This window comes from Anabrus simplex, chromosome 3, assembly GCF_040414725.1.
Source record: "Anabrus simplex isolate iqAnaSimp1 chromosome 3, ASM4041472v1, whole genome shotgun sequence".
Lineage (NCBI taxonomy): Eukaryota > Metazoa > Arthropoda > Insecta > Orthoptera > Tettigoniidae > Anabrus > Anabrus simplex.
Genome location: NC_090267.1, coordinates 130781807 through 130802432, shown reverse-complemented (window position 1 = coordinate 130802432; position 20626 = coordinate 130781807). Strand labels below are relative to the sequence as shown.

Genomic DNA, 20626 nt, shown 5'->3' with positions numbered 1-20626 from the left:
AATTCTGAATTTACTAAGTTAATAGGTATAGTTAGTTTTCTCATTTATCGTTTGAATATGTATTATTGGAAATATCTTTAACGGAAATTACATCACCATTATTACTTTTATCTTCGTTTGACATCCAGAATAAGTATAGTGTTGTTTATTCATTTCAGATTATTGTGTGCTTTTTTTGTATTGTGCATTTTATGCTGCCACCGGTTGTAAGCCACTTATAGCAGAAATGCTTGATTGCTTGCTTGCTTGCTTGCGTTGATAATACAGAATACAATGACATAAATCGAGTGAAGGTTTCGAGTACGTTATCCTCTAATGAATTTGTGAGAAATAAATGAGCTTGGAAATCAAATTAAATTAACCTTATCACTCCATGTTCAGACCTACCTGCAAAACGCAATGTAAGAGCAGAGTAAGGCCGCGTGCACACCGAGCGCGCTTCGCATAGTGTGTCGCGTGTTGCTCAACGCTACGCGTCACGCTAAGCATAACCAGTGCTTTGTTCGTAATCCAGGTGTTCACACCGTCCGCGCTCTGCTGCACTGAACGCCTATCTTACAGCTAAGCGAAGCGCCAGACAACGCGCAGTGTTGGTTAATTGCTTAGCGTTACCTAGCTGGTTCTGAATCTATGGAAGAAGAAATTATTCATGCAGTGTTTCAAAGAGAAGAAATATGGAACCCAAGACACAAAAGCTATAAAAATGTAACTGTTTTGCGAAATAAGTGGACTTAAGTATCTACAACAATTGTATCGCATTCCTACAGTAAACATATTCAGTAATATTACTTCTACTGTCACACTTTACTGGGCTTAACATTGTGACAGGATGACATTGGGTATAGATTTTAGTGTCGGAAGTGTCCGAGGAGAAGTTCGGCTTGCCAGGTGCAGGTCTTTTGAATTGACGCCCGTAGATGACCTGAATCATGATGAGGACGAAATGATTATAAAAACACACATACACCCAGCTCCCGTGCCAATGCAATTTACTAATTATGATTACAATTCCCGACTCTGCCGGGAATCGAACCCGGGACTCTGTGACCAAAGGCCAGTGCGGTAACCATTAGCCATGTAGCCGGACACTTTGTGACAAAGTCATAGAATCTCCCAGACTCTGTCATACCGGTTTATAATTTTGCCAATGGAGGGTGGTAACATGAAGAATATCACTCTGCAGGCTAGTAGTGGGCTTGGAAGTAAATATTTCTGTTTATTAATTGTATTTGTCACACATTTACTCCACTTTTGTTACGATGATTAATTGTGTATGCTAATTGTAACAATATTGCAAAATACTATTTATAATCATTATATAAAGAGCGTGATTTAGTTGGAAATTTAATTTCCACGTGTTTGCTGCACGGTGCTCCTAGATAATTCGGAAAATTGAATTTCTCCCAATACTTCTCTGCTACTTGACGCCACATTTCAGTTGCAGGGTTTGGAAGGTCAAAGGTATTTTTTGTCATTCTTAAGTAATCATAAAATTTATCGCGATAAAGTCTTGCATCTCTGTGCAAACGATGGAATTCTCTGAAAGTAATTCGTTCTTCATTAAATTCATGAACCCACGTTCGATTCTTTTTCCTAATTTTCAATTTTAGGTAACTGTTATCCATCAGTAAACTGTTTCTAGTGTACTTGGATAACGGCATTAGTTTGTGACCACCCTAAAATGCCTCGCACCAACCTAAGCTGAGAGCACGGCGTAGAGTTTTCGGTGTGAACTGCAAGCACGCCTTGCGCTATGAATAGCATTTCACGCTACACGCGACACACTATGCGAAGCGCGCTCGGTGTGCACGCGGCCTTAATGTTATCAGAAACTGTCGTCCCATAACAGGAGAAGAAGAAGGTATTTGTAATGAAAATATTGACCTAAAATGAGGAATAAATATGCTGGATGAAGATATGTGAATGACAGTTGGAGAATAGAATTTGATATACAGTAGAGCATCGATTATCCGGAACAACTATGGACTGGAGATGTTTAGATATTTTTTTTTCGAATAACCGATCATTTGCGAAACAAAATATGTTAAACACAAAAGTGTATATATTTTGTATTAAGCGTATTACAAATGACCTTATATAAAGTAATACACTGAAGCAGGTCTACAGTTTTTGGAAAAGAAGTCCAAAATATTATTTTTCTTCAGAGCTGAGAGTCGTTCTTTGCTCCTGTATCTCGTAAACATTTTAAAGACAAATATCACATTCTTCTTGTGTAACCGTTTCGTAGACGTCTCAAGACAGCGAAAATCTTCCTCACTGGATGGTAAGCTTCCATTTTTACTGTCAAGTACACTCGTAAAGTTTGTAATAGCATCATTGTTTTTTTTAATGTCCGACATTCGTGCATTTCCAACTCCATATTCCCGAGCTAATACGACCGACTAGCACATTCCTCAATCCCTCTATTATTTCAACTTTAGCGGAAACACTGAGAACAACGCGTTTAAGTTTAGTACAACTCTTTCCACAAATGAGCTATGACAAGTCCAAATATAGATCCTGGTTGACTGATGAGCATCTGTTGACATAGATGAAAATATTTTTAACTGGAATAAACTCTGATTTTAGTGATAATTGTGCATGAAAACGGTAATTAAAAGTAAAACCTTGTAACTGATTCTTTTTAGTATAGCCTAAAGTAAACAAAACCGGGCGAGTTGGCCGTGCGTGTAGAGGCGCGCGGCTGTGAGCTTGCATCCGGGAGATAGTAGGTACGAATCCCACTATCGGCAGCCCTGAAAATGGTTTTCCGTAGTTTCCCATTTTCACACCAGGCAAATGCTGGGGCTGTACCTTAATTAAGGCCACGGCCGCTTCCTTCCAACTCCTAGGCCTTTCCTATCCCATCGTCGCCATAAGACCTATCTGTGTCGGTGCGACGTAAAGCCCCTAGCAAAAAAAAGTAAACAAAACGTTATAATAAGTATTTATCTAACAATCAGCAACCACTACAGCACTCATTGTCCATTTGTCTCTCCACAACCGGTTAATTTCGAACTACGTGGTGTTTGCTGGCTTTGCGGGTCACTTATCAAGTGGTTTGGGGTTTTGTCCATACATGGTGTAGAGAAGGGCCTCTCAGAGTGACTGTCCGCGGTGCAAAAGACGACTTCGCTTGGTTGACCAGAGTGCAGACCCCCACTCCTCGATTTGGAGCAATAGCGCTGTCTCTCTCTTTCCCCATGCCTGTCTCGCTCGCTCCCCCTGTCTCCCTCTTCCTCATTTGCTCCGTAGCGCTCCAAATCCGAGCCGAGTTGAGCCGAGCTTAGCCGAGTAGCCCAGAGACGAAGCGTTGGTCCGAGCCGAGCTGAGCGGGACCGATGAACTGTGCACAGGAACTCTGCGCACCAGTTTGCACGCGTGAGATTTTGGGCGTTTGAGAGGCCCTGCTGTATAATAAGGAAAGGTCAGAGTCCTAACATAGTTGAGAGGATCATGGAGGTCTCCAGATCATTCTTAGAGATTTGCGAACTGGGCTTCGATAGCTATAAGAATCTACTGTTGGAATTAATTATTCTTAAGTTATTAATTACTTATCCCCCTGTGGGTGGGGGCGGTAGAATAACACCCACGGTATCCCCTGCCTGTCGTAAGAGGCGACTAAAAGGGGCCTCAGGGGCTCTGAACTTTGGAGCGTGGGTTGGCGACCACGGGGCCCTCAGCTGAGTCCTGGCATTGCTTCCACTTACTTGTGCCAGGCTCCTCACTTTCATCTATCCTATCCGACCTCTCTTGGTCAACTCTTGTTCTTTTCCGACACCGATGCTATTAGGTTTGCGAGGGCTAGGGAGTCTTTCATTTTCACGCCCTTCGTGGCCCTTGTCTTTCTTTGGCCGATATCTTCATTTTTCGAAATGTCGGACCCCTTCCATATTTTCTCTCTGATTAGTGTTATATAGAGGATGGTTGCCTAGTTGTACTTCCTCTTAAAACAATAATCACCACCACCACCACTATTAATTACTTAACTCTCAGTCTGTTGAGAATTAAACACAGAAATTGAGAAAATCTAAAATTATGATATAATTATTGGTTTCTTTTGCAGGGTTTCATTTAGTATGCTTGTAAGAGATATTAACTTCGAAAGTGAATGAGTTATTACCTGTTTCAGACGATACAGTTAGTCGGGATCCATCTCTCCAGACTAAGACAGCCCCACAGCACGTCTTCCAGGCACCACAGATGGTCACAATGACGGGAGGGTGTGTCCTTACCTTGAAACAATTCAAGGAACTCGCTGGTTTTAGCAAGAACGAGAACATCAACAGGTGGTAAGTATAATATTAATACGTGTCCTCTAGGAATGTTTCTCCTTCTCCACCCAGCTGGATTTCTGATTTTTTTTTTTTTTTTTTTTTTTTTGCTTTACGTCGCACCGACACAGATAGGTCTTATGGCGACGAATGGCTAGGAAAGGCCTAGGAATGGGAAGGAAGCAGCCGTGGCCTTAATTAAGGTACAGCCTCAGCATTTGCCTGGTGTGATAATGGGAAACCACGGAAAACCATCTTCAGGGCTGCCGACAGTGGGGTTCGAACCCACTGTCTCCCGAATACTGGATACTGGCCGCACTTAAACGACTGCAGCTATCCAGCTCGGTGAATACTTATTAACCCGTTCACACTGTGTGTACAGTTTGACGTAAAATACGTCTATAATTTCGAAACCGTAGTCTACTTCGTCCAGTTAAGGTTACAAAAGCATGAAAGTTTACAAATCGAAATAATTTCTAAGGAATACGAGTGAAGACAGCTTGAGTATCGTAGTGAAAATAGGAAGGACCATTGTACTTAGCAGCAAGAGTTTCACTTCGGTATGACATCATCTGGTGATAAAGAAGCGCCGCCATTTTGAGGTACCAAAATCGCGCGACCAACAGTTCGTGTTGCTCTAGACTCCGGCGTGTGAGGTGTCATTTGATTCGTCTTAGTTCTTACAAGTATACAAAGGAAAACAAAGAAGCAAAGTCATCTGCGACGACAGTAGTAAATCAAATGATGAATATTTAAGGAAATTGTGGAGCGTAGAACTACGAAAAGAGCATTTCTTTCGAAAAATATCGTAACACATGGATAATTAATGGCTTTCTTTTTCGCGCCATTCGTGGCCCTTCCCTTTCTTTTGCCGATACCATCCTTCTTCAAACTATTTCACCCCTTTTCTCATACTGGAGTGAAGAGGAGATGCCTATCTAGTTGTACTTCACCTTAAAACAATCATTTCGACCATTAGGAGCAGGCGTCAATCCAATATCCAGCACCATACGGTGAATACTAATATTTTCTATTGTTTATGTTTTGAAGTGGTCCAATGTCGCACTAATTCATTCATATTTTCGGTGGCATTGGGTGGGTTAAGAGCTAAAACTGAGAGAGTTATGAAGAAGCCTGTTGTACAGCCCCAGCATTTGCCTGGTGTGGAAATGGAAAACCATGAAAACCATTTTCAGTGTACTTATGGTTCGAATCTGCATTACTGTCCCCTGAATGAAAGCTTAACAGCTGCACGACGCGCATCTCGTTCGTGTACGACATGTGCTTTTCCGTTGAGAAAGAACATTTTACCAAAACACACAGCATTTGTTTCGTTGAATCGCCGACGTCCAGATCGCCTCTAATTATTATGACTTCTCTCTGCGTAAGTATTTTTCTGATCATCTCCATCCTGCTGTGCTGAATAGGTCAGGCGGTAGATCGCTGTACCTCTGAGCTCAATACTGGCTCAGTCCTATGGTATTGGAAAGTGCTCAAATATGTCAGCCTCGTTTCGGTAGATTTGCTGACAAGTAAAAGAACTACTGGACTAAACTCTGGCACCGCAACGTCTCCGGAAACCATAGAAGTAGGTAGATTGTGGGACGTAAAACCAATAACGTGGATGATTTGCTTAACTAATTAATTAATTTCCAACTACTTCATCAAGTTTTTTTAACCCTGGTCTCAGAAAATGTTAATCAAAACCATGTCACAGTTGCCAAGTAAGATCCATCAGTCAATATGTTGTGCACTATACTTTCTGAAATAATTCAACAGTACATTTTCTAGCAGCAGTCCTAGTCAAAGTCTACCTCTGTGGTGTATTGGTTAGCGTGATTAGCTGCCACCCCCCGGAGGCCCGGGTTCGATTCGCGGCTTCTGCCGCGAAGTTTGAAAAGTGGTACGAGGGCTGGAACGAGGTCCACTCAGCCTCGGGAAGTCAACTGAGTAGAGGTGGGTTCGATTCCCACCTCAGCCATCCTCCAAGTAGTTTTCCGTGGTTTCCCGCTTCTCCTCCAGGTAAATGCCGGGATGGTACCTAACTTAAGGCCACGGCCGCTTCCTTCCCTCTTCCTAGTCTATCCCTTCCAATCTCCCCATCCCCCACCAAGGCCCCTGTTCAGCATAGCAGGTGAGGCCGCCTGGGCGAAGTACTGGTCATCCTCCCCAGTTGTATCCCCTGACCCATTGTCTCACGTTTCAGGACACTGCCTTGAGGCGGTAGAGGTGGGATCCCTCGCTGAGTCCGACGGAAAAACCAACCCTGGAGGGTAAGCAGATTAAGAAAGAAAGTCCTAGTCAAAGAACGTGCAGCTCTCGACCATCTCGCGTGAGCGCTGAGCGAGTGTTTAGCGGGCTAGTATACGGAGCAGGCTCAGAGCGTCAGAATACCATGCCCACAAGTTTTATTTTTAATGCTTGGCTCACTAGTCCTCTCACTGGGAAGGTTTCGGTCACTTTGATATGCGGAGCTTGCAACACTAATGTAGAATGTGGCTTGACTGTTCCGACACCTCATGGTTTTACTACAAAGCTTACCGGCTTGCTATGCTAGTGCGGTATATTTTAGTGATGCTTTTGGTAGTTCTTTTGAAGTGATTAAGTGAACTACTATTGATAATCACTAGCCGATGCGACATCATCAGGTGCGAGATTGTCATGTTGATACAAACGCGTCGTTTTCGTTAACATAGGATCTAACATGACATCATTTAGCAGAGGTCTATACCTAATATCTTGATTTGTTAAAAATTATAAGGACTTTACATTTAACATGGAAACGAAACATTACGGCGCATAATTATGAACGCTTACGTACATTTTTGTACGTTACTGCAAATGTTTCTCAGGACAGCAAAGTGTATGCAAAACAGACATATATATTTTCAGCACTGCATTTTTTTCAATTTTCAATTCTATTTGTTTTAATTTCTATTTTTCAGTTATACATGTAAGTTTATATACATTGATGTAAACATTGTTCAAATACAGGAGCGTTACGTTAGGGCCTACAATACAGGTATGCCCGGGTCTTTAAGGGGCACCGTTACCGGGCGAGTTGGCCGTGCGGTTAGGGGCGCGCATCCTTGAGCTTGCACCCGGGAGATAGTGGGTTCGAACCCCACTATCGGCAGCCATAAAGATGGTTTTCCGTGGTTTCCTACTTTCACACCAGGCAAATGTTGAGGCTGTACCTTAATTAAAGCCACGGCCGCTTCCTTCCCACTCCTAGGCCTCTCGTATCCCATCGTCGCCATAAGACCTATCTGTGTCGGTGCGATATAAAGCAAACAATAATAATAATAATAATAATAATAATAATAATAATAATAATAATAAAAATAATAATAATAATAATACCCCATGGCACTACATCCCTTGGAGGGCCTTGGCCTACCTAGCGACCACTGCTCAGCACGAAGGCCTGCAGATTACGAGGTGTCGTGTGGTCAGCACGACGAATCCTCCCGGCCGTTATTCTTGGCTTTCTAGACCGGGGCCGCTATATCACCGTCAGACAGCTCCTCAATTCTAATCACGTAGGCTGAGTGGACCTCGAACCAGCCCTCAGGTTTAGGTAAAAATCCCTGACCTGGCCGGGAATCGAACCCGGGGCCTCTGGGTAAGAGGCAGGCACGCTACCCCTACACCACGGGGCCGGCACAATAATAATAATAATAATAATAATAATAATAATAATAATAATAATAATAATAATAATAATAATAATAATAATAATAATAATAGGCCCCGCAGACTTCTTACAAAAATAAATAAATATACCCTAGTCTGATGTCACTTTGCAATGGAAATGGTCTGGGCGGTTTTGTATAATCAGTAAAAATATGGTAATTTGTTTTATTTTTACAATTTTACATAGAGGAAATGCCACTTGGTTGCATCTAGCAGCAGTTTATTGCATTGAGTGTAACACCGCTACACAGTTCCTCAGAACAGACCTGCGCCAAATTATTTAAAAATAATTACAGCAATGGAAATTTATATCAAAATATTATATATTAGCTAGGATATGACACTTTATTGATGTGAAATGTACCTGAGATAGTATTATGCACAAATTTTGCAGAATATTTTACTGTTAGACATGATATTGTATAGGCTTTTGGGCTTTTGCCGTGTCAAGAAAATAAGCTGAAATTCTTAAGGTTTCGTAGAAAACTGTCAACTGTCCAAGAGAAAGGCTTCTTAAACAATGACACTTTTGAATTTGGAACGTTATAATAGAAGTAGAAGTGGAAATGGTACGTTCATTCACCACCAGATGGACTCCAGGACGTGGCACAACGCTAGCGTTCGAAGCGGAAGCTGACCGAATCAGACTAAGGGGTTCACATAACATATGACAGGTGTAAGACATAGACATAAGCCTGGAATGAAACATTTGGCGACGAGGAACGTACGAATTTGGAAAAACACCGAGACGAATAACGATAGTGATGGGGCAGGGAAGGAAACTACCTACGTAAATTCTTAATGGCTGGCAACCAGGTATTACTTAATTGATAGCCGGTTATCAAGCTCTCTTTGTGCGAAGTTAATAATAGTCTTACCACATGCACGAACTTATTTTTTTTTAATTTTCTTAACAGTTTTTCGTTTAATTTTGTTCGTATATTTTTCTGTATTTTAATCGAATAAATTACTTTAGCTGAGATTTCGGTATCTGTTACATATATACTTCTTGAGTTACCGAAAAATGAAATCAATTAAAGTTAAGTATTAACATCTAAGTGGTGCATGGTTGGCAGTTCAGCAGATTAGTCATTAAACCACGAGGCAGTCAAATAAAACCTTTTAAACATCATTTTTAATAATCTTACAATAACGAATAGTCCCTTTGTTCATATAACTTGACAATATATTGCATTACTACTACCTTATGTAATTATATTAAGTTATTTATAGGTTTTTCATGTATTTGACGGGCCTGAATTTTATTTTGGCATGCGGGCCCGTATCACACGTGTTATGCTCCTGTTCGGATAGCTCCATTAACTAGTTTTCCTATTTATATCACTCTCTTTGGTTGGCAGTACTGCGGAAATGGAGGGGCGCTGTTCTCTCTCCTCTGTCACCATTTTCCCGCAAAACCAACTTCGCGCGTCCAGTAACATACTGTGCATATGAGAGGAAGTTTAAAAAAAGCTAATCTTGTAGTTTTAATCCCAATTAATACATGTGGGATTATTAAAATTAATCGTCACGTTCCATGTGGTTCGCATTCCTTACAAAACTTGGTGTGCCTTCGGCTAAGATCACGATATCTACTGTTAACATAAAACTGCAATATTTTAATTGTTGTTAAAGAATCTTGATGAACTGTTCCTTTGACATTGCAGTGTTCTGAATATGAAAATTAAGACTGATTTGTTGGTGCGGAACGGCGTACACACATGCTCTGCAAACACAGGTGAACAGGGAACTGCGTAAAAATCTCACTCTTGGCCATCCGACTTGCTCTAATGTTATGTTACCTGAGATATTATATCTTCCAAATAAACCTTGCTCAGCTTATCAGTACTGTTCCTGTGATCACTAGAGGCATCCTGACTCATGCTGGGTTTTGGCAGGCGTTTCGGATGCCCTCCCTGACACCACGTACCAGGCCTAAGGAATAAACAGGTTACACATAACAGGTCATTAACAAAAGGCAAGGAGGCAAAACACCAGCACTCCTTCGAGAAATTTCAGGAAAGGCGGGAACCTAAGTATGCTTAACGCCCAATGACACAGAGGCTGATCCCATACTAAAAACGATGACAAAAGGTGGAAAATTTAAATCCGACACAAGATTTTCAAAACTTAAAGGTTGAAAACTTTAGTCACCCAACTGAAAAGTTGAAGAGGAGACAGCTGAGGGTCACCACTCGTGCTCCTTTACATTAACTATTTCCTACATAATGTAGGACCTTCTGCGCAGTCTTCGGACTCGATTTATATTCCCTACTGGGAAATAGTTAATGTAAAGGAGCACGAGTGGTGACTCTCAGCTGTCTCTACCAAAAGACAAAAATTACATTAAGAAAACGGCTGAAACCTTCCCCTCGAACTACCCGCAGGCAGGATCACACGTTTAACTTGTAGCACTGGATCTTCTTCCAGCCGACCGCGCCCCTACCTCCCTACCCCACTGTGGCCTCCGTCAAGTCGCACTCTCAAGAACTGGAGCAATTCAGACAAAACGACCCTAAAGTGCCCTCCTTATATAGGTCCGTAGGGGAAAGTTCGAGATTAAATTAAAATACAATGTGCTGGTAGATTGAATTTCCATAAACACTCCCCGTGTTTGATTGGCTAGAGAACATACAGTAATTACAAGCATATGATAGGTAGATTAAAATAGAGGAGGAACCAGCTGAAGTGTTGACAACTTCGGTACATTAATAAATGTTACTCCTCTTCTAAGGGAGACGACATTTCTGATAAAGCAGTAAAATATACTCCGGTGTTTGTGACATTAAATATAAGCATGAAATTTTTGTGTCTAGCTATAAGATGTCGCTAACAAATAGATGGTAGAGCCATCTAACCATTGAAGAATAAAGTTTTGAAAGTTTTTAAAAGTTCATGTCTGCTAGCATAGATGGCCTTAGAGAGGGCGTGCAGTACCCTGGTGCAATTATTATTATTATTATTATTATTATTATTATTATTATTATTAGGGGCGCGCAGCTATCACTCGAGAAACACATGAAATTTTGAATTGTGCCCTTCCCTGCTATTCCCATCCATTCTTCATAAACATATTTTTTTGCAGGTTTTACAGGTACTCTGTCAGATACTGTGTCTCCACAATACATTTGTAAAAACCATTCACCCCATTCCTGAACTGACTAAACTCTCCTTGATGGGTGTTAGGTGCAGCCTTACGAAGTTCTCCCTGGTGCTCAGTTTTCTTCAGACCTTTCCCTTTTCTAGAAGTAGTCAATTTATTCTTGGAACTAATGTTCTTAGAATTTATCTCAAGATCACTTTCACCAGAATTCCAGAATTATGTCTTGTTTTGTCACCGGTATTTGCATGGCGCTTTAGGATTTTATCACTAAACAACGCCTTTGTGACAACTTGAGCCTTGTAAGTGTGAGTTTTCCTCTTAAATTCAGGCATTTCCGAAATATCTTGCAAAGAAGATTCGAGTTCTTCCTCTTCCTCCTGCTCCTCATCCTCATTCGAACTGTCGAGAACTAAAAACTGCTCACTAACGCTTGAGCTGGAATCGTTTCACTTGTCAGCAGGACGTCTCCTTTTGCTGGATGCAACTGATGGTTCTTGATTTCGCGAGTTTTCTTCCGGCTGAGGTTCAGTTGGTAAGGCTTCTGGTTGAACACGCTCCTGCGTAGGATGCACTGGAGCGAAGGCACTTTCAGGAATTATGTTTGGGTCAAATGGATAAATACCTGTTGCACGGAAACCGGAGATAACATTTGCTGGGGACGTTGCTTTCGGCCACACTTTACTGAATATCTTGCCGATTGCTTTATTTTCATCTGCTTTGCTATTTTTGGACTAGTAGAGATGAATTTCGTCATTCCAGTGTGAGTCAAATGGTTTGAACACTGATTTTTCCATAGGTGAGTAGTGTTTCTGGGCAAGCAATAGAGTTTGATGTACTGTTCATGACCAGCATCGCGAATATCTGGATCTAAATGCGATGACGTTCCATCGAAAATCAATAGCAATTTACCTGCAGGCTTTTACTTTGCAACATGACGCAGCCGTTTTATAAAGGTTGCAGTGTTGACCTAATCCTTATCTGTTATTTCTACCTGAGTTCCTGGAGTGAGATAGTCTTCTCATTCTGGTTTTGCGGCGTTGAAGGTTGACGACAGACGGACTCCGGCTGTAACTGGATAACCTACTTCTGCAAGACGACAAATCCTCTGGCAAAGTTATTTTTCCTGTGCGTCATCCAAACAAGCTTTCTGTCCTAGTTTCTTAACGGCATCTCCAGAATGAACATGATTGTGTAATGTTCGCCTGGGGATATCAAAATTCTTTGATGCTGTCCTGACAGACATTCCTTCTGCAACAGCCATCATAGCCCTCTTCAAATCATCTTCATTCAAACATGTACGCATTTTCTTGAGTGAATTAATCTGAAATAAGAAGGAACGTGCAAATTCTCAAATGGTAACGGTTATTTAATAAATTTTACGATTAAAAAATTATGCTAAATTACCCGTTTTCAAATTTTGTTTAATCCCCAATCTAAACTACTCCCCGACCAAAAAATTAGTTGATTATTCCCTTTTACTCTAATAGCGTGAGTTAAAACATCAGAATATTGTTTAATGCGTGAAAAGACTATATATACATTATAAGGCCCACCCGGGCCTTATTTGGAGTACTAGGTGTGGGCCTTATTGGGCGCCACCAAGTATGAGTGTAGTTGCAACACATATACTCTTGGTAAATTTTAAATAAAAACTTATTTCAATAACTAACTCCACAGTCCTAAAGGGCATAACTTACTCTACTGCTAGACATAATTACAAGGCACCATTTAACTGAAAGAGTGTGTTATGAAGTATATACATACACTTTGCAAACAAGAACAGCGCTCACCTTTGTTGAGGGTTGTTACAAAACTGCTGGGAGATAGTGGGTTCGAACCCCACTGTCGGCAGCCCTGAAGATGGTTTTCCGTGGTTTCCCATTTTCACACCAGCAAAATGCTGGGGCTGTACCTTAATTAAGGTTAAGGCCGCTTCCTTCCCACTCCTAGTCCTCTCCTGTTCCATCGTCGCCGTAAGACCTATCTGTGTCGGGACGACGTAAAACAACTTGTAATACATAACAAAACTGCCGAGGAAATGACCGGCGGACGAGGGGTCTTGAAAGTAGTTCCTGCCCTTCTCACAAGGTGTCAGGAGCTAACGGAATCGCGGGGAAGTTTCGTTGTAGTTGCATTTATGGTAGGGTATGGTATGGTAGGGTGGGCCTTATATGGAACCGGGCATTATTTAGCACAGATACCTTATTTAACTTTGTAAGAATCAGTTGCATGTTTTGTTCCTAAGAACATATTTTAATTTACCTTATGCCATGTACCTAAGTTATTGAAATTAGTCCTGACTTGAATTTATCCAAACGGTTACAACGTACAGTTAATTCGAATTAATTTTTTCTGCATACTGTTATTTTTGGCATGCCTCCTCGACTACTACCAACCACGGAGTTACTTCAGTGGAACTTCCTTTACTGATAAACAAGAAATCCTGACCTCTTCAATATTTTAAAAATACATCAACACTTTTTCGCGGTATGGTGAAAAAATTAATTTGGACTTTCAGTAAACGCGTAACCATGTCTCCTTGCCTCTTTAATATATCGAAAATCATCCTCAACACTTTCTCAGGGTTTGTTGTTAAAAATAATTTGGAAGTCAATAACTTACAGGCCTTGGCTTTGGAAATGGAGTGTCCCATCGGGTGGAAAGTACTGCTATATTTCACTCTTACAGTATGCAGTTTTGCTTTTGAGCCGGATTTCAAGCCCACGCATCAGAGAGTTTTGGGAATTTCCGATTTTTCTAAGGATCGTAGGAGTGTCAGGTTCCCTGGTACGTAGTTTTCAGTTTCTAGAGTGTCTGAGAATGCCTCATTAATAATTCATTTCTACTTATTTTATACTTACCTTTATACATCATTATGCTTCCACTTCCAACATGTCTGCTCAACCTCCTTAGTATTTCGAAAATGTGCCTCAACACGTTCTCAGGGTTTTTTGTTAAAAATAGTTAGGACGTTCTGAAAACTGCTGAGCACTGGCTTTTTAAAAATAGCATTTCCCACAGAGTGAAAGAAATATTTTCTTTTGCGTTATTTTATTTCTGAACCCTAATTTAAAACACCTCAGCTCCATCCCCTCCGGTAATTTTGAGAATTTTCTATTTTTCTAGGTATCTTAGAGATGTAAGGTTCCCTGTAACTAAGTTTCTAGAATTTCAAGAAGTGGCTCATTAATTCATATTTAATACTACCTTTACCTCGCTACTCTTTGTCATCCATTTATTAGAATAGATCAGACAGATATTATAATCACTAAGTACACAGACCTGCTGACGAAATCCTCCCGAAAACTTCCACATTCATTATTATCCAACGACCTACTGTGTTTCCCTTCCATTCAATGTATTGTTTTGGAAGTTTATAGCTTTATTTTTCTTTTCTTTTCAGCTTTTGTGAGAAGGGCGGAGTCTACTGCGAAGTCAGTCGGAAACCACCAGCGAAGGACTGAGTTCCTCCGTGAGCATACGCGTACCACGCTACGAGGAAGTTAATGTGATGGAAGAAGAATGTACATTGTTTCTACAAGACTAATGGAAAACAACCACATGCATCGGAATATGCAAACAAATTTTTCAGAGGAAAAGACAATATGACATCTGTCATCGGCAAGACTTCAAAACACAACATAGATATAATATAGAAGTGTTACGATTAAATATAAGACAGTTGTAGATAATCTAATGATAAAAATAATCCTAAGATATATAAATATTTTTCTTTAGAAATGTGCATCTCCTTTAATCGTTTCGTTTACGTTTGAAATGGCCCCTTTGAGTAAAATGTTTCACAAGAAGTCTGCCAGTGCAAATGGAAGTCTTACTCGTCTACTTCAAATTAAGTCATCATTCGTATTTATACCCATCTATGAGTTCCTTAAACAATTTTAATGACTTCGTATAATTATGCTCCTATTACGGATGTCAAATATCAGCCATGTTCTCTTAACGATACATTTCTTTCAAGCTTTCTGTCTTCCAAACCAATGTAATCAACTCTGAAAACTGAAAATTGATCTTGAATTATAAATATTTTTGAGAGTTATTATTGCGAAGTTAAGAATTTCAAACGTCCTGGAAATGTAACGGTAATTTACAAATTTTTAACAAAGTACTTATGTAGCTTTTCTTTCACCGATGGCAACAAGATTAGTTCGCGACATTATATTAAAACAGACTACTCAACGATAGGTAGTATTTTAGTAAATTATGTAGTTTTGAATATTACTATTTTCAACTGAAATGAAATGGCGTATTCAAGAGGACAAACTGGGGCAAATATTCATTTATAGGAAGGGGAGTTAGGGATTGGAATAACTTACCAAGGGAGATGTTCAATAAATTTCCAATTTCTTTGAAATCATTTCGGAAAAGGCTAGGAAAGCAACAGATAGGGAATCTGCCACCTGGGCGACTGCCCTAAATGCAGATCAGTATTGATTGATTGATTTTAGTGCCGGGAGTGTCCGAGGACATGTTCGGCTCGCCAGATGCAGGTCTTTCGATTTGACACCCGTAGGCGACCTGCGCGTCGTGATGAGGATGAAATGATGATGAAGACGACACGTACACCCAGCCCCCGTGCCAGCGAAATTAACCAATGATGGTTAAAATTCCCAACCCTGCCGGGAATCGAACGCGGGACCCCTGTGACCAAAGGCCAGCACGCTAACCATTTAGCCATGGAGCCGGACACTATTTTCAACTGATACATAGGAGCAGGTGAGCTTCAAGCTAGTTTTCACAATGATACACCACTAAAGACATTTATAGACCTTACCTTAGCAGAATAAACGATTCATAAACCTTTAGCTTCAAGACTACTCTCCGTTAGCTAAAATATCAACTCTTCTAGTCTAACCAAGTTCAGCGACAATAATTTCACTTTAAAAAATATGTTAAACAACAAATGAAACATGAAAATCCACATCTTGTTTCCTGTCATTCGACTGGGTCAGGAATGGAATGAATGAAGCCCTATCTAGCGGCGAGGATAGGAATTGTGCCGGCTGCCGAAGCCTGTCGCACTCCTCTGGGGCAATGATTAATGAATGACAGATGAAATGATATAGGAGAGTGTTGCTGGAATGAAATCTCACATGGAGTGACCGGGATTTGAACCACGGAACCAAGCGGTGAGTGGCCTACGCGCTGCAGCCTGAGCCACGGAAGCTCTACATTTTTAACAACAAATGACATTCCTAAAACTAATGTATACTTCTCTGTTTCAATATGTTGTATTGTAATCATCAAAAAATACAGAAAGATTTGAATATTCTCTCACAACATAAATACATAGCTTTGGAAACCTGGTGGAGGTCAGTTAATAAATCAGTCGGACAAACTTGAAAGGAATGCGTAGAAGTACGCAGTTATCATTATTTTATTCCGGTGAGATCTTAAAGGTCTATCATATTTTGAAATGTCACTCGATTGAACGTGCTTCACAAATAATATCAGTACCTATAATTTCGTTATCAAATGTCTGTGAAAGTTTACCTTATATGAAATCGATACTATTAATTGGAGAAGATTCCATTATGGATAGTGTAATATAAAATAACATTTAGCTGCGTATTCCTAACTGAAGTACTAAGAAGTACGAAGGTAGTTTGGGGGGGGGGGAAATTGATATTATTAATTCGAATCTCTTATTGGAGTTTGCTGTCTATCACTAATGTCTCTCCATTTACACAGAATAAATTCCTTTTTATCGATTTTTAGCTTCAGTGAAGGGTGTGATTGCTGCAGTATCTTAGAAATCAGATGCTAGGTTTCCACCCAGACGGCTGAGTTTGAATCATGATGAATCCTGAAGTGGAATTTTTACCGAAAAATTGCTTGGTATCAGAAAGAGCATTCGACTCCAAGCCCCAGAATGAGCCTGGGTGGCTGCTGATTATTATTCTCCTAAGGAGAAAATCACTGAAGATATTTGTGGATATTTGGCTTTCTTCACTTACCGCATAAATGAGCTCTAGCCGAGCCGGGTGGTTCATTCTGCTGAGTGAAGCAGCAGAGGCTTCTAAAACAGCCCTAGGCAGGGAACAAATGTTTAGAACTAGCTAGAGTAAGTTGAAAAAATACATTTTCCAAAGAGGTTTATTGAAAACTACCGGTCTTCAAGATCAAAATGTTGAATTATCTCCATTATCTTCGCCGTTACCCCTTCCCCCAATCCTGCACCACTCTTCCCTCATCTGTCAACATAGCAATGTATGAAAAGTTACCCTTCAAATAATCCCACAACTTTCAAAACTACGTAAAGTTTCAAAGCGAAATGAAAGCCACAATGTCAAGACATTCTACAGTATTTAAGTAGAATTTACTTCGGTATGCACGGTATGTTCAAGTACGACTTTATTTATGTTAAATATAACTTATACCCAGACGCGGCTTCTCGTTAGGTTAAATGGCTCACTGAAACCCCCACCACTTACTTTCTTGATTATTATTTTCCTAATGGTATATTCATGCCTTTGCTAGCGAGATCTAGTGATTACAGTGTACTATGTCTTCTGGTGTGGGCTAGAGAAAGTTTGTTACTTTCATTGATCTGTCTCGCTCTTATCCTTGGCTTTGACGATATGAAAGTGACAGGTTTGAGCGATGCTATTACGTGTAATGCCATTCCTTATGCAGCCAGTCCCCCCTATGAATGGTGTGAAAATATTAGCCATATGGTCGGTTGGCGCATGCATTTCAGTGGGCTTGGCAGTCTGATATGTAATAGCAACTTCTGGCTCAGTCATGAAAACAACAAGAAACTAGGTAATTCCTCATTTCTCTAATACGCCTCTTCAGTGATGTCTAGGCCATCTATGACAGCCAATGATGGAGCTGTTGAGGATGCAACCAGCCTTTGGGCTAAGGACTGAACATACATAACGGTATAATCACGGAGGATATTGCTGGTTATTCTGTTAGAACATAAGTGATGTTCATTTTACTGAGCGAACCACCAGAAGCTTTTTAAATAGCCCTAGGCGGGGAACAAGTGCTGAGAGAGCAAGCAAAACGTGCTTTGAAATAAATGTAGAGATCTCCACAGAAAGTTGTGGCTCCTGTAGTGTACTTCCCTTCTCCGTCACTCTACTCTTTTCTTCACTCAAACTATCCTTCTTTCTCACATTTGCACTAATCTCCTCTCTCCAAACCTACCTGGAACCAAGGGAACAAAATCAGCGTTCGTCTGTTTTGTTTAGTTTCAGTGGCATCCGTCGCATCTCAGTGACTGCTATTGCCATTCGTCCCTAATTTTCCGGGACAGTACCGGATTAGTCACATGTCCCGGTGCCTTGGGAGTGCTTTTCGGAACATATACTGTAAATGTCCCCGGTACGACAAAAATTGAAAATAAATACCAGTTTATGCTACATGCAATGGATCGTTAATAAAGTTACCATGCATTTATGCATATGGCTGTTGTATGAAATGTATTACTGAAAAGACACTGAATGTGATGTTAATAACGAGTTACTCCTCCGCGAGCCCCCAAAACGGCAGCAATATGGGGAAGCGTCGACTCTACAAGGTGTTAGAATCGTTCAGGAGGGATCTGGACCCACGCATCTTGGACTGCTACTCACTATTTGTCTTGTGTAGTTGGTGCGGGGTTCATGAAGCGTACACTAGCATCGACAGCATCCCATAAATGCTCGATTGGATTAAGATCGGGGGATCTGGAGGGCCAATCCATGGTCGTAACTTCACTGGAGTGCTCCTCCAACCACCTGCGTGTCACCACAGAGCGGTGACATGGCGCATTGTCCTGTTGAAACAGGGCATCTCCATCAGGGTACTCTTGGGCGAGGAAGAGATGCAGCCAGGCTGAATGGCTCAGACTGTTGAGGCGCTGGCCTTCTGACCCCAACTTGGCAGGTTCGACCGTGGCTCAGTCCGGTGGTATTTGAAGGTGCTCAAATACGTCGGCCTTGTGTCGGTAGATTTACTGGAACGTAAAAGAACTCTCGAGGAACAAAATTCCGGCACCTTGGCGTCTCCCAAAACCAAAAAAGTAGTTAGTGGGACGTAAAACAATAACATTATTATTATTACTAGAAAGGGGTGGAGATGGTCTGAAAGAATATCCACATTACGTGCGCCTGTCAGCGCTCCCCACCGGGTGAGTTGGCCGTGCAGTTAGGGGTGCGCATCGTGAGCTTGCATCCTGGAGATAGCGGGTTCAAAAACACCACTATCGGCAGCCCTGAAGATGGTTTTCCGTGGTTTCTCATTTTTACACCAGGCAAATGCTGGGGCTGTACGGCCGCTTCCGTCCCACTCCTAGCCCTTCCCTACCCCATCGTCGCCATAACACCTATCAGTGTCGGTGCGACGTAAAGCAAATAGCAAAAAAAAGTTCAGCGCGCCCTGCAGATGGACAATGGGGCCTAATTGCGACCATGAGAACGCCGCCCAGACCAGAACTGAGCCACCTACCGCCTGGACACAACCTTGTTGACACGCAGAATCCATAGCTTCATGGGGCATAGCCACACTCTCACGCGCCCATCAGCTCGATACGACTGGAACCAGATTTCATTGGACCATACCACACGCCACCATTGTTCCATGGTCCATTGCCGATGTTCGCGGGCCCATGCACATCGTTGAGCTCTGCGTCGTGGTGTCATCAAAGGGGCACGAGTTGGTCGTTGGCTGATGAAGCCTATGCGTTGCAGTTGCCTCCTTACAGTCCTGGTAGAAATGGATTTCTGACTCCCAACATTCAACTGGGAGGTGATATGACTCTCAGTAGCCCGCCGAGCGCCCAGTATGGTCCTGCGGAGGTGGCGTGATGTCCGTTCGTTAAACACCTGTGGTCTTCCCGTGCGGCGGTTTACGCTGGTGGTAACATTCTCTCTGCGTTACTGAAGATCCCCCCTCGACACTGTTGACCTCGGAAACCCGAATTCGCGTGTAATCTCTGCAATGCTACGACCCATACGCCGTGCGCCGATCATCATCCCACGTTTAAAGTTTGTTAACTCGCGACGTGTTGCCATCTTCACGACACTGGTGTCTGTGACAGACTGCTCAGCTACGCCGCAGCTAGCCCCAGCGCTCAGGGGTCCTACTCGGCACAATTTCTAATGGGACACACCTTCCCGTGACTTTTGGCCAGTCAGTGTATGTAGGCTAGTTGAATTTGTTCTTTGTCTCGTCGGGACTAATGCTTCGGTTGAAGGTGTGTTTACCCTAATTAATTCATTTTGAGGAGACGAAGAGGATAAACAAGTTATTACACAGTTAAACTGAATGTAATGCTTAAAACTCAATGTTAGACCTTATCATGTGTGCAATTTTACCTCAGGACTCGAAAGGGCAAAATAAAATGGATAAAATTCACATCGTATTGTCAAAACCAAAGTAGTGAAGATAAATCTGTTCCTTTTGCACTCTAGCCAGCAAAGTGTGTTGCAGGGCAATTTGTTTACATTCCTCTCCGTATCGCATTCCAAACTTCAGTTTCGAAATTACTGTCCATATACTTGGGTTGCGATAAATCACAAATAACAAGAAAATTATGAAACAGATC

General features: G+C 41.5%; 1 protein-coding gene across 1 annotated transcript in view; it reads left to right on the top strand.

Annotated features, from left to right (window-relative positions):
- The window catches only part of LOC136867102 (uncharacterized), a 422324-nt gene extending 407141 nt beyond the window's left edge, over nt 1-15183 (top strand). Inside the window, exons 4-5 of the mRNA XM_067144205.2 lie at nt 4133-4292; nt 14477-15183. Of these exons, the coding sequence (XP_067000306.1) occupies nt 4133-4292; nt 14477-14537 (221 nt within the window). The 3' untranslated portion in view covers nt 14538-15183. The remainder of the gene's footprint in view (nt 1-4132; nt 4293-14476) is intronic.
- Nucleotides 15184-20626: the final 5443 nt, after the last annotated feature.